This window comes from Furipterus horrens, unplaced genomic scaffold (assembly GCF_987537825.1).
Source record: "Furipterus horrens unplaced genomic scaffold, mFurHor1.1.pri manual_scaffold_3, whole genome shotgun sequence".
Classification (NCBI taxonomy): Eukaryota; Metazoa; Chordata; class Mammalia; order Chiroptera; family Furipteridae; genus Furipterus; species Furipterus horrens.
In genome coordinates this window covers 1705219-1719280 of record NW_028327173.1, presented here as the reverse complement: position 1 = coordinate 1719280, position 14062 = coordinate 1705219, and the positions used below count along the sequence as shown (strand labels likewise).

Sequence of the window (14062 nt, the reverse complement as noted above, 5' to 3'; positions counted from 1 at the left end):
ACTTCCTAGAAGCCCTTTGCCCAGGCTCCAGTTCGGACGCTGTGGCCCTTGGCAGTCCAGCCCGGAGGAGCCCCCGCACTGGGTTCTCGCCCGCAGCCCAGCGTGCCTGCGGCAGGGACAGTGGGTGAGCAGCAGACCCAGTGTTTGCTCCCGCAGGGTCTCGGCCCCCCACCCACTCAGAGCCCGCTGGGTGCCCGCCCACAGGGGTCACCAGGTACCACGGGGACCCTTGTCTCGAGGAGCCTGAAGGAGGTGGCCCAGTGAGGGGATTTGAGTCACAGTCAGGCCTGGGTCCCCTTCTGGACAGAATGGGGGTTATGTATGGGCCTGTCTGTGAGGGGCAGAGGAGAGGTGGGGCGCCAGACAGGAGAGGAGGCCAGAGGCCGGAGGGGCTGGGTGAGCAGGCGACGGCAGCCCTGGGTGATGGGGACGCTGAGTACTGAGGGTGGCACGGCGGGACACCACGCGACCTTCCAGGGCAGAAGAGATGGTGTCCCCGGCCCAGACTCGTGCCTCATGGTGCTTCAGGCGCCGAACGGGTCTCCTCCTCCCTGGACCCTGTGGGCACGGTGGCGGGGGGCACACCTGGTCCCGTTTCTCTGTCCAAGTCACGTGTGTTCCCTGGCGTCCAGCCCTGGCCCCCTGGCTGGTCTAATCCGCCCCTGCCCACGTACAGTTGAGGATACTGAGGTCCAGTGGGGGCCTGGGCCTTGTCTGCCATTACCTTCCAGTGGGCTAGGACCCACATCCGCCTCCCCAGGCAATGCCTGCCCTTCCCCCGCCCTGCCCTGTGCTGGGTGCTGGGTGCTGGGGACACCCGCGGGCCCCACGCAGCCCACCCCAGCCCCGGGCACTCCTGGGGCACAGCCCTGGGCCTGGCTGGCTTCTCACCTCTGGTGTCTCCACGCTGGCGGGTCGGCCCCCAGGGCCTGCTGCTCCCGCCCTCCCAGCCTTGGCGGAGCTGACAGCCATCCGCTGCCCCCACGAAGCCCCAGGCTTCTCTGCTCCGGTTTCTTCTCCTTGTTGGCACGTGGAACACGCGTTTGTGCCTATGTGTCCGTATGTGCCCGTCTGCACGGGTCTGTGTGCGTCTGTGTGCATGTTTGCACACGTGGGTCTGTTTGTGCACGTGTGTCTGAGTGTTCGCGTGGGGGTGCCCTGGCTGGGCACCGGGCTGCGGTCAGGAACCCCAGCAGAGGAGCGCTCAGGGCGGAGGAGTGCATGCGGGAACCGGGCGGCCGTGGGGGGGCGGGGGCGGGGCCGGGGCGGGGCCTCCGGCCCTAGGATTTGGCCTTTACCTGCGGGGGCGGAGGGAAAGCCGAGAACTGCAAGGCTAGGGGCAGGGCGGCTGGGCGGAGCGGCTCCCCGAGGTGGCGCCCAGCAGAGCCGAGCGGAGCCCAGCGGCGAGCGCCGCGGCCAGGAGTGGGAGCCCGGGGCCCGCCGCCGGCTGAGCGGCGCAGCGGCCCGCCCGCCATGGAGGGGTCCTGGAGCCGCCGCCGTCTGGCCGCGCTCTGGTGCCTGGGGCTTCTGGGGGGCCTGGCGCGCGTCGCGGGCACGCACTACCGCTACCTCTGGAGGGGCTGCTACCCGTGCCACCTGGGCCAGGTCGGCTACCCCCTGAGCGCCGGTGCCGGGAGACCAGGTGGGCGCCGGCGGGCTCCGTGCAGGGCGGGGCGGCGGGGCGCCCTGGCTGCCGTGCGCGCCCTTTGTTTCCTCTTTAAAGTTTGCGCCCGTGCTGACAGCCTGGAGGCTGGAGGGGGGTGGGGGCAGCGCGCGGGCGCCCGAGTCCCCTCCTGGGCTGGCTGGGGGCGGTGCTGCAGATGCAGGGTGGTCGCTTGTTGTGGCCCCGCACTGGCAGCTGAGGGGGGCGGGGAGCGGGGTGTCCAGCCAGACGTAGGCTCCACAGAGGGGGCCCTGGCCTCCCGGGCAGGATCTCCCCTTCCAGGGCCCTCAGACCCTGGGCCCCTTGGGGGTCATGTGTGGCTATTGCAGGGGCTTCCTTCCCCACCCCCAAGCCTTGCCTTGGGTACCTGGTCTGCCGGGAGGACCCCAGCAGCCCACGGGAAGTGGGTACACCCTGCCCTCTCCCCAGAGCCCAGATCTGGTACCCATGCCAGCCAGCCTCGCTGCAGGAGGCGCTTGGGAGCTTGGAGCCAGGAATTCGAGCGGGGGTGTGGGGCTGGGCTCCCGGTGAGTCATTACCTGGGTCCCTTGGGGCCACAGGCCCTTCCAGGTCCCTAGTGTGGCTGTGTGCAGAGGCCTCTGGTCTCCTTGGAGACACTGTCCCTGCTCAGCTGGGACAGTCCCCTGGGCCAGTCCCTGCCGCTCCCCATGCTGGAGGCACATAGAGCCCTGAGTGGCAGGCCCTCAGCTGTGGCAAACTCTTGTCTCTCCTGGCTTTGTCACTTGGCCAGCTGGAGCCCAGGCTTGGTCCCCACGAGGTGCCCAAGGCCAGGCCACTGTTGTCACTTCGCTATGGGTAGCACTGGGTGCCTTGAGACTCTGTGGCATCCAGATTCTGTGTGGGATGCGGTGGGGCGGGGCTTGGGGGAGCTGGGAGGCCCTTCGAGGGGAGGGGAACAGGCGCATGCACGATGGGATGCGCTCTCCGAGGCTGATATCCTGTGGCATGTTTGGGGGGAAGCAGGACTTGGTGCCCACCTAGTGGAGCTCTGGCAGGACCCCAGAGGGCTCGGTTTTCCTGTAAGTGTGGCGGAGGCTCCCGAGTGGCCTCATTCGGGGTGGTTTCCGTCAGGGCAGCTGTTTGACCTTGGCTGTGTGTTCCTGGGTCAGGAGCTCGCGGGACAGGGTGACAGCTGGTAGAGGCCCCACGGGCCCCCAGCAGCCTCGGGGTGGGCTGGCTCCCCGAGGTACCACCGTGCGCCAGCTCAGCAGACACCCTGGACCCACCAGGCTTCCCGGGGACCTAGCCCAGCATTGGTGCAGAGATGTCACCCTGTTCTAGTGTGTGTGGCATGCCTGGGGCATGCCAGTTCCCCATTCATGCATCTCAGCTGAGGGCAGCAGAGGATTGTGGGGGTTTTCCTGCCGAGCCCCATTCAGGCTCGTGTGCCAGCACCACCCCAGCCCTCAGCGGCACAGAGGCGTGGCTGCTGCACCCTGGGACGCAGCACAGAGTGGGTTTCCCCCTAACTCTCGGGGAAGCATGGGAGAGGAGGGGCCTGGGGTGCACACACTGCTGCGGGAACCAGGCCCCTCTCTGTGTGGCTGGAAGAGCATTTTTTGCTGTAGTTTCAGAGCCTAAGGTACCAGTGCCAGGATGGGGCCCTGCCACTTAGGGTGTCCCAGGGCTCACCTTGCACAGGGAGGGCAAGCCTGTGGGGTGGACCCATCTTCTAGTGCACTGGGGAGCAGCCACCCCTGCCCCGTTGGGTAGCAGACCCCATTGTGGGAGCCAGGGCCAGCTGGCCACTCCAGCTCTGTGGTCCGAACCCTGGCTTGTGGCTCTGGACAGGACTGCAGAGATCATAGTGATGTGCTCTGTGTTCAGTTCCTATGGCTGCCGTGATCAAAGGCTGCTGCAGCCCAGGTCTGGAGGTCAGCAGTCCAGGGGGGCGGGCAGGTTCCCCCTGGAGCCCCCGGGGGCGATCCTCGGCCTTCCCCAGCTCCTGTGGGCACCCGCGATCCGTGGCCCCTTCCTCCGTCTGCGAAGTCAGCAGGGCATCCTCTTCACATCTTGTCCTGTGCCCCCCAACCACCCCTTGTGAGGCTCAGGCAGAGCAGTGGGCCCACCTGGGTGCTCAGGGTAACCTCCCACCTCACGGCCCTCACCTGCATCCCCCTGCTGGGCCCCTGTTGCCATTTGGGATGAGGACCTGGACCTCTTTGGGGACCATTACTTAGCTGAGCACACTCTCCTTAAAGACCACAGGTCACAGCCACTGCCTGGTCACGGGGTCAGCAGCTAGAGGGTCATTGGGGCTGCCTGAGAAACCTCTGTTTTGCCACCATGTGGCCCCCATTGGGGGTGGGCAGGCGGGCTCTAGATGACTTGATCCTGCCTTGCTTTCTGAGTGGAAGTCATTTCTATAAACGAGCCTGGGTCCCAGAGCTGGAGGGGCCCGCAGCCGGGGCCCCCTGTGCTGCCCTCACCTTCCCCTCCTCGCGGAGGCCTCCTCCGGGCTTGGGAAGGACCCGGGGCTCTCCCCAGAGCGGACACGGCTTGCGCAGGGAGCAGGGGGTCCCGGAGGTCCCCAGAGAGCCCCTGGGACCAGCCCAGAGTGGGCGGGCAGCCCGGGTGGGCCCTGGCAGCTGACCCGCAACCCCGTGTCCCCACCCAGATGTGGACGAGTGCCAGGCGCGCAACGGCGGCTGCCACCACAGGTGCGTGAACACGCCGGGCTCCTACGTGTGTGAGTGCAAGCCCGGCTTCCGGCTCCATGCAGATGGCAGGACCTGCCTGGGTAAGCGCCCCCGGGCCTGTGCCCCCACCCTGCTCGGGCGCCTGGCCTCAGCTGTCCCCCCCCTCCAGGGTACGTCCAGCTGCCCACAGGAGGCCGCGGGGCCTGGCCTGTTGTGGGCCTCCCAGCCCCACCCTCGTGAGAGAGCTGAGGCTCAGGCAGGTGGAAGGACAGGTCCCGAGGGCCCCGCTCCCCCAAGTTGAGCCGGACCCTGTGACGCTGGGCCTGGGACCCTCTGCAGCTATGCTTGAATCTGCCTGGGGGGCCCGGGCCATCTCCCCTGGGTAGGGGTGTGGCTCTCGTGCCTTGGGAAGGAGCCCCTGGGCTGCTGTCCTCTCAAGCGCCTGCCAGCTCAGGGAGACACGCTTGCGGGGCGGGTGCCGGCCTGGGGCGGGGCGTGCGAGGCCACTCTGGGTCTGCAGAGCCCGGCTTCCTGGCCCCGGAGCCTGGGGGTGGGGCTGGGGTGGGCCGAGCAATGGGATCCTGACCCAAGGTTCCTCTCCAGGCTCTTTTTGCCGCAGGGGATGGGCCCAAGGGCAGTGCCCGGACCTCTGACTGCCGCCCCTGCCCATTTGGGAGGGTTACGAGGGAGAGGAGGGGAGAGGAGGGGAGACGGGGAGAGCGAGCACCAGGAGCCCTCCAAGGTGGAGGGCAGAGGGCCTGCCTGAGGCCAGGAGCCTGGTGTCCAGCGAGCAGCTGGGGCCCACCCCCCACCCCCACCCCCACCTCGGCTGGTGCCGGACACAGGTGCTGTGGGCACAGGGCGGACCCCTCCTGCCTGCAAGGCCCCATGGCGGTCATTCTCCTGGGGGGGCTGGGGGCGGGCTGACCTCTCTTTCCACCCCGGAGACCCAGCGTGCGCTGGCGGCTCTGCCGGCCGCTCCCCGCGTGCCTGGCTGCCATGTGGCGGCCGCCAGCCAGCCCGGGGGCCCCACACCACACACTCGCACATGTCCGGGCTGCTGCTGGGGGCGAGGCCGCTGCCCCATAAAAGCTCTCTGGGTCGGAAAGTGGAAACAGATGCAGGAATGTTGTGGTGTGCTGCAGACGAAGCGTCGGGCGATGTGGGGGGGGGTGCTGCCCCCAGCTGCTGCCGCCGGGCGGGAGGGAGGCTTCTCGCCCATGGCCACAGGCTCCTTGGCCTCGGGGGCCCCAGGTCACCCCGGATGTTCCTTCCCACACCCTTCCCGTGGGGCAGGTTCCCCTTGGAGAAGGGAGCCGGAGGGGGCTGGGCCTGGGGGGCACCCGCTGCCCTCTCCCTGCCGTGGCTCCCCCGCAAGGGGCCTGGGGCTGGGACACACCCTCCTGTCTCCCTGGTCCCTGTCTGTGCTGATGGTGGCTTCAGGGAGGCGCTGAGGGGGGTCGTGATGGGTGGACAGCAGGCCCAGGGGTGGGTGCCCCTTGGTACTTTGGAGGGGCCTAGCTTCAGCAAGGGAGGCGCCCGCCCACCCGCTCCACCACTGTGCTGGTGCACGTCCCAGTGGTCCTGCCTCAGCAGCGCCTGCGCCGGGACCCCGCGGGGCTCGGGTTTGGGGACTGGGGTGTTTGAAAGGCCCACCCTGCACCCCGGCTTCTCCCCAGAGCTGGCAATGCTCTCCCCGAGGCTTAAGCCCGTCACTTTCTCCTAGGACTGCGATCCCCAGCAGGAAATATACACCATGTCTGCACCCCCACAGCCCCAGACTTACACCCCACACCCACGCACACCCACGAACCCGCACATCCTGCGACACACCCACACACACCCCTCGTCCCCTCGCTGTTGGCAGCTTCCCTGCGTCTGGAATTCCTGGGAGCTGACTCCTTGCCCGTGCCAAGCCTTTCCCGGGTCTCCTGGGGTGTCCGCGATGGGTGTGGGTTTTGTGGGCCTGGATCCACGGGGAGCTGCCCTCCCTGAGCTTTGCTGAGAAGCTTCCGAAGTGGACAGAGGGTCCCCTGGGCAGAGCAGGAACCCTCTGCTCTCGGGGTGCCCGCCCTCCCCGCTAACGTGCCCGTCTTGGCTGCCCAGGGACGGGCCCGGCTGCCGCGGACCCGGCGTGCTGGCCCGGGGGCAGGGGCAGCCCAGCGTGTGCCAGGCCGCCGGGCTCTCGAGGGCTCCCAGGGGGTCGGCTGGACTCTCTGGCTCTGAGTGGTGCGGGGCCCTCCCCTCTTCTCCTCTGGGACTCCCCGCACACGGGGCGTGGGCCCAGCCGGTGGTCTGGTCCCAGGCTCTGAGCCCCGGCTGCCCTGGGGCCTCAGCAGACCTTTAGGGGAAGAACCCATGCAGGACCCGGGCCCTCCTATGCCCTCCCCTCCCCCACCCAGGCCAGCTGTGGGCAGTCTGCACAGCTGGGGCCCAGCTGCCCTGGACCCGCCCCTGGGGCTCTGCAGGCGGCTCCCCACCCGCCGCCTGAATACAGATGCTGGAGGTGGGGGGCGAAGGCGCTCTCAGGGTGGTGCGGCATCATGGGGCCCTGAGGAATCTGGGAAGCCCCCAGAGGAGGCGGCACTTTGCGGGGGAGGGGGTGGCGGGGGGCCTTGAAACACTCTTGGTCAAACTCACTTCCCAGGCAAGGGGAAGGCAGGAAAGGCACATCCTCCAGGCACCCGTCCCTTGCAAAGGACCTTACAGAAATAAAATTACCCCAAAAGCTTTCAGCTCTTGAAAGCGAGAATTTGCAACAAGGATGTTGCCATTGGCCCCGACGCTGTGAGGGACGGCCAGGCTCCCCGTGTTCGGCCCTGGCCGCCGGAGAAGCAGAAGCAGCGGCTGTCTTGGGGTGCTCCATTGCCAGGGCGCCCTCCTGGGCCTGTCCCCCCAGGCTCTGGGGAGGGAGGAGCAGGGCCGTGCGAGGCCCGGGGCCGGTCCGTCCTGCTTCTCACCCTGGGGCTCTGAGCCAGGCCCTTCCTTCCCCTGCGTGTGGGGAACGGGAGCAGGCGTGGGGCGACCCACGGGAGCGCCTCGCTGCCCCCCAGCACTGCAGGTGACCGAGGAGACCACCCCCAGGGCCGTGTGCGTTCTGCCCCGGAAAGCCGTCCTCTGTGCAACTGGGCGCTGAGTCCGCGTGACACCTGCCCAGCGGTCTCTTCTGGACCCTGGCCTTGGGCAGGGGTGCTGCCATGCCACCCGGGGCGAGCCATACACCTGCGTGTGCGGGGGGATGTCTAAGGGACCACAGTGTCACCGGCTCGGCCAGCAGAGGTCCCTCCAGGGGAGGTGCCCAGGCCCGTCCCTTGGAAGAGGCGCTCTGTGTCCTCCTCCCAAGGTCTCAGGCCCACTGGACCTTGGGGACAGATGCTATGGGGAGGGTTCTGCTGTCATCACCCCCAAGCGGCCTGGTTACCTCTCCCACATCCCTTGTCCCCTGTGCCCCAAGTCAGATGGGTCCTACTGTGCCCATAGCTCCCAGGCCCTGCCTTCCCTGGGGACCAGCCAAGGTGCGCCATGTGGCCTCAGGGCGGAGAGCTCCCCCCAGGCTGGGGGATGCACCGGGCCCCAGCCTGCCCTCCTCTCCGCTGCCTGGAGGGGAGACCCTGGGAAGGTGCCTGGCCCTCTGAGAGGCTGCTGGAGGCAGCGTCTGGGTCGGTGACCAGGTACAGGCAGCAGAAACGGGGCAACTGTGAGGCTCGCCCGCAAAACTCAGTCCTGCAAAGCCGCAGATGCGGTCCTGGGAGTGGCCTGCAGCCCCTCCGAACCCGAGTCAGGCTGTGGTTGCACCAGGGCCCAGTCTGACAGGTGGCAAGGGCAGCCCCCACCCCCGAGACCAGGACCCCGGAAGTGCAGGCTGTCCACACCCCCACGTTGGGGGCGATGGGAAGGTAACACCCAACCCAGGGAAGCTCACGGGCAGAGGCCATAGACCCTGGGGGGGCCGGGGCGGGGGGCAGGAGGCACAGGTGAGGACAGGATGGGCGCCGGGGGGCCTCAGCAGAGCCTGGGGTTCCTGCCTTTGGTGCCTGACTCCACGGTGGCTGGGCACTGGGCAGGAGGGGGCACAGGCTGGGTCCAGGGGCCCTGCTTGCAGCCTCCGCAGAGCCTGTCTTGGGTGCTCCCTCTCGGGCCGAGGTGCAGGGCCCGGTTGGCAGGCGAGCATGCATTCTGTGGTGTTGGGGCCGGTGCCACCCGGGCTCACGTCCCTGGAATGTGGGTGTGGACAGCCGCTTACATGGCTGCAGGTGAATTTGTCACTGTGTAGCGCTGAGGCCCCACCCAGGGGTGGGGGACAGGGCCAGATGCACAAAGCTGGGCAGTAGGTGACCCACGAACTGTCTGGGGGTCAAGGGGGACAGGCAGAACCCAGGTCAGTTTGTTCTCCTGTCCGAGCCGGTGGGCCAGTGGGCCACCCCTTCCTGTCCTGCTGTCCTAGCCCTGTTCTCAACAGAGGGCTTCCTAGAAGGAAGGGCTGCGGGTGGCCACTGACCACACGTGGAGTGAGGTTCTCGGGACCCAGAAACCAAGCCAGCCTGAGGTCAGTGATTACAAAACCCCATGAAGCCAGCCCTGAAGCCACCGGCTGGTTGGGAGCTGCAGCAGAGGGAGCTGGTGGACTCATCCTGCTGGTGACAGGCTTGCTCCACACCGCCACCCTGGCCAGCCTGCCACAGCACGCCCCTTAGCTGACCAGCGCAGCAGAGCTGCCCTCTCCAGGGCATCCACAGCCCCACCTGCACTTGCTCCGTGGCACTCCGGTGCTCCAGCCCAGATCCGTGGCCAGGTCTCAGCCTCCACCCCCAAGAGTGGAGAACCACTGGCAGAGGCAGAGTGGGCCCCCACCTTGTAGGACACTTGTTTTCTAGACGTCCCGTTTCCTGCTCAGGTGAGGTCCCGTTCCCTTGGTGATCTTGAGGCCTCACACCTGAAGCTCCTGAGTAGGGTGGCCACTGCCGGCAGGAGGAGGAACTGCATCCCAGCTTTATTAGAATCCGCAATCCCCTGGCTGAAGCCCCAGGTCCCAAAATTTCCAAACTGGGGAATGAGGGAGGACCAGTCAGTGCAGGCTGCTGTAGCAAAGACCACAGACCAAGGCCTTAAACAACAGATGTTAATTTTGTCACCGTACTGGAGGCTGGAAGTTCCGGATCCAGGGGTCAGCCATTCAGTCCCATGGGACCTGCTTCCTGGCTGCCCCTCTGCTGTGTCCTCATATGGCAGAGAGAGGGACAGACAGATCGTGTCTCTTCTTTTAAGGACACAAATCCTATTGGGTCAGAGTCCTTGCCCTCCTGACCTTATTTAACTTTAATTACGTCCATGAAGGCCTACACATGGGGGTTGGATTTTAGGGGGGGGGGGCACAAGCATTCAGCCCTCTAGGGGCTGTGGAACCCCCTAACCTCCCGTCATCTCTGGGCTCTCAGCTCTGCTTCAGGTCTGACTGTGATCTTGGTGTGCAGGACTGCCCTGGCACGGGGCGCTGGGATGTGGGTGACTCAGGGGCCTGGAAACATCACCACCAGCTCTGGACACTGGTCACACAGTGGCTGGCCCTTCCCCGAGGGGCACACGTGTCTGGTTCAGCTTTCTGGGAACCCAGGCCCGGGCTGTACAAGGCGGCTCGGGACCGGGCTGCCTCCTGGGTACTTGCCTGGGGGCACCTGGGATGTGAGACCCCGCGCAGCAGGGTGAAAAGCGGAGGCTGGGGAGCCTGTGCCCACCGGCCCGTGATCCCTCCCCCAGGGGCTTCGGTGGGCTCGGCCGGGCTGCCTGCGGGCCCGTCTTGGGGGGCTGTGCCCATCCGGAGGGGCTTCTTTCCAGCCCTGCCACCGCTGCCGGAGTCCTCCTTTTGGGCCGAGGTGCCTTCCCAGCTGGCTCCTGCCCCGGGATCCAGGCCCCTGTGTCTGGGAGCCTGCCGGCCCCGCCAGGGAGGAGTCTGGTTCCTATTAGGAGTGCTGAGCGGGGACGGCGTGCGCACAGATGGAGCCTGGGTGGGGGTCGGGGCAGAGTCAGGGAAGGTGGGTGGGGAGAAGCTCAGGGGCTGATGGGCACGTGAGTGGGTGGCCCTCCTGCTTGCCTCGGTGCCTCGCGTCTCCGCCGCTTCTCCCCGGCACGTGCCGGCGCCAGGTATGATCGGGAGATGAGCCTGCAGCCAGCCCTGGCGCCTGCTCCCCACCGGGGCTGGGGCCTGGAGGGGTCCCTCTGTGCAGGCTCCCCACCCCCTTGCCCCACGCGGGAAGCAGGGCGGTGTCTTGTGGGCTGTGCTTGGCTTTTTTCAGACATACTTACTTTGAAGGAAGCTTTGCTTTTGGCAGACGGCGTGGCTGGGCCACTGTGCCCAGCTCCCCGGCCTCAGAGGCCTGGCTCCCACATTCATCCTGAGGCCTGATGATGGCACAGGGGCCTCTTGGGGTGCCCTGCCCCTGACAGTCCCAGTGCTTCAGTGACAAGACTCAGGGTAGCCTGGGCCGGGCCTGCCAGGGCACGGACAATGCCGAATTCTGGTGGTTCTGCTCCTGAGTGCTGGGCTGACACCCTCCCTAACCACGCGGCCACTACCAGAGCCTTGATGGAGCTGCCAGAGGCCCAGTACCCGCCCTGGGCACCCGGCCTCGCTCAGCACCTCCTCCGCGGCACGGCCCAGCCCGGCCGCCCAGTACATGGTGCCCCTCGGCCAGTCTGACCCAGCAGAGCTTCACCCTCTAGGTGCCTGAAAACGAAGGCCTGGACCACTGCTGTCCTGGGATTGGGACTCGGATCCCTGGCTCTGTGGCCTCACCTAGTGCTCAAGTTTCGGGTGGGGCCTCATCTGGGCGGGCAGGAGGGGCGCTGGTCCTTCAGGAGCTGGGGGCTAGGCCTGTGGGGCACAGTGGCTGTCCATGGAGACCCTTTGCCTGCCCCTCTGCCGTGACCTGACAACCCAGGAACATCTGGGCCTCCACCACCCCTTGCTGGCTGCCACCTCCTCCAGGCAGCCTCCTGGCCTGCTCTGCCTCTGGGCCCAGGACACATCGGCTCTCAGCGGGGTGCTGGGTGGAGCCTGGTGTCCACCGAGCGGCTGTCTGCTCAGCGGCACCTCTACACCTAGTCCTCAGGCAGAGAGGGTCTGCAGGCCCTGGGCCCAGGAACCAGAGAGAAACAGTGTGGCCCCTTGAATCCCCTACTTCTGGGTGGAGGTGGAACAGGGGAGGGGCTCCGAGCGGTCCTGAGGGTGAGTGTCACCCCTGCTTCCGGGCTGATTGGGGCTCCTCTCTGTCCCCAGCCATCAACTCCTGCGCCGTGGGCAATGGGGGCTGCCAGCATGACTGTGTGCAGCTCACGGTGACGCAGCACCACTGCCGGTGCCGGCCCGAGTTCCAGCTCCAGGAGGACGGCAAACGCTGCGTCCGTGAGTGTGCAGCACCCTCGGGGGGCAGGAGGCTGGGCCCCCACCCTGGGCCCCCACCCGACACGCACCACAGCCCTGCAGCTGGGCCGGGGCAGAGGCGGGAAGCACCTTCCTGCCCCTGCTGGCGTGGCAGTTGCAGCTGACAAGGCCGCCGGGGTGAAAGGGGGCCTTGCGGGATGCCGAGAGGTGGGGGGCATGGCCCTGCTGCTGGGGTGCTCTGGGATCACACCCCCGTGGGGGCAGGACGCTCAGGACGGGTGTGGTGCTTAGTTCTGTGGCCCACCCTGGGCGCAGCGGGGCAGGTGGGAACCAGGCTCCCAGCCCTGGGGTGAAGGAGACAGGCCAGGCCCCATCTGGCCCGTTGTCCTGGGTTCTCAGGCCGCACGTCAGAGAAAGAGGGGGTTTTGCTGATGGAGAAGGGAGAGTGGGGTCAGGGGTGCCCCTGAGATGTGGACATGGGGGCAGGGTGGAGCAGGTGCTGAGACAGTGTCCCCCTTGCCCACGTGGCCTCTTGGGTCCCAAGCCAGGAGTGCGTGTGGAGGGGCCTGAGTGGCCAGGCCTGCAGTGGCTGCAGAGGGGCACGGGGTCATGGGGCTGAGGGAGCTGCCGGGCACGCTAGCCCCAACAGGCAGGGGGATTGGGAGGAGCTGTCTTCTCTCGGGTGTCTCAGGGGCTCCCCTATCTGGGAGGAGGGAGACCCCCTGGCCGGCACTAGAGCAGGGAAACCTGAATCCTCGGGAGCCCCCCCACCTGCCACCCTAATCTCTCCCCTCGGCCTCCCTCCCTCCCGGCGGTGACCGCAGGCAGAAACCCGTGCGCGGACCGGAACGGCGGCTGCATGCACACGTGCCAGGTGCTCCGGGGCCTTGCCCGCTGCGAGTGCCACTCCGGCTACCGGCCGGCGGCCGACCCCAAGGCCTGCGAAGGTAAGACGCCTGTCCCGGGAGCCGGCCTGCCCGAGGGCTGCCTGTGGAGGGACCCCCATCCCAGCGGGCCAGCCCGGCTGTGTCCCGCCGCCCCTGGCCTTGCGGGTGCCCGGCTGGCCTGGGGCCCACCTCTGCTGGGGCTGGTGGGGGCAGGACTCTGAAGGGGCTGCTGCCGCCCCGAGCCTCACTGAGCAACAGTTGGCAGGCTTCAGGCTGTGTGTTTGTTTTTAAGTATTTCTGGGGTCACCTAAGCGAGACCTGCTCTCGTTAGGGAAACAAGAGAAGAAAGGGGGAGTGCCACCCTGAGCCGGTGACAACGCACCGGTCCGCTTCCAGCTGTCTCGGTTTTGTTCCTGAGCTGGGCGCCGCTTTCTAGAAGGCACCCCGCACCCCAGGCCGCAGGGGTCCTCACTGGGGGCTGCTTGGTGTCGGCTGGTCACCCCTCTCAGGACTTTCGGGTACCCCCACTCCTCCTGCTGACTCACCGCTCTGCAGGAGCCGCCTCGGGGACGGGTCTGTGTGCATCCTGCCGGGCGGCTGTTAGAGGGACCGGCCGCAGGTGTGGTTCCACGTGGCACCAGCCCCAGGAAGGAGCGTTTCAGGAATGTTTGCCAGTGTCCCTCTGGGTGCAGGTGGCTTGGCACGCTCCGTGGGAGACAGGGATGAGTGTCAGCTCTTCATCCTGAGGCACCGTGGGGGCGTGGCCAAAGCGGTGACCAGGGAGCGGCTGGGGCTCGGGTGCTGGGAACCCAAGCCGAGTCAGTGGTGCGCGGTCTCTTCTGCTGGCCCGGGGGCGGGATGGAAAGGCCCCCCCCTGGCCAGGCCGGGAGCAGGGAGGGCACGGCCAAGGGACCGAGGGCTCCGAGAGGTGGGTCCCCTCTCCTGGTGCCGCTGGTGGGGCTTCCCCGCAAGCCAGTGGGCTCGAGCGCAGACTCCACCGTGCCCTCCCAGCCCCAGGAGAGCTTGTTGAGAACTAGGTGTGCAGCGGGGCCGGCCGGGCGTGTAGCTGCGGGGGGGGGGGGGCGGGGGGGGCGGGGGGTTCTCTCCGAAGGCTCGGCCCCTGGGGGTGCCCCTCCCCGGTCAGCGGCCCAGAGCCCTCTTCCGTGTTCTCTCCCATTCAGACGTGGACGAATGTGCCACAGGACTGGCCCAGTGTGCCCACGGCTGCCTCAACACGCGCGGGTCCTTTAAGTGCGTGTGCCACGCGGGCTACGAGCTGGGGGCTGACGGTCGGCAGTGCTACAGTGAGTGGGCACCCCGGGGCGTGGCGGTGCCTGGGGCGGCGGGCGTGCTTTGGCCGAGCTCCCTTGGCTGTCAAGGGCAGTGCCGAGCGTGGGGAGGGGAGGAGGGCAGGGGGCTCCAGAGCCCAGTCTGCCCAGGGGCGCCAGGCTGCCTGTTTCCCTGGGGACTGCCC

At 67.6% G+C, this 14062-nt stretch overlaps 1 protein-coding gene across 1 annotated transcript in view; it reads left to right on the top strand.

Moving 5' to 3' along the window:
• The first annotated feature begins 1466 nt into the window (after positions 1-1466).
• Positions 1467-14062, top strand: part of MEGF6 (multiple EGF like domains 6) — a 30625-nt gene continuing 18029 nt past the window's right edge. Inside the window, exons 1-5 of the mRNA XM_090268491.1 lie at positions 1467-1642; positions 4302-4424; positions 11597-11722; positions 12526-12648; positions 13770-13892. Coding sequence (XP_090124617.1) covers positions 1474-1642; positions 4302-4424; positions 11597-11722; positions 12526-12648; positions 13770-13892 — 664 coding nt within the window. The 5' untranslated portion in view covers positions 1467-1473. The remainder of the gene's footprint in view (positions 1643-4301; positions 4425-11596; positions 11723-12525; positions 12649-13769; positions 13893-14062) is intronic.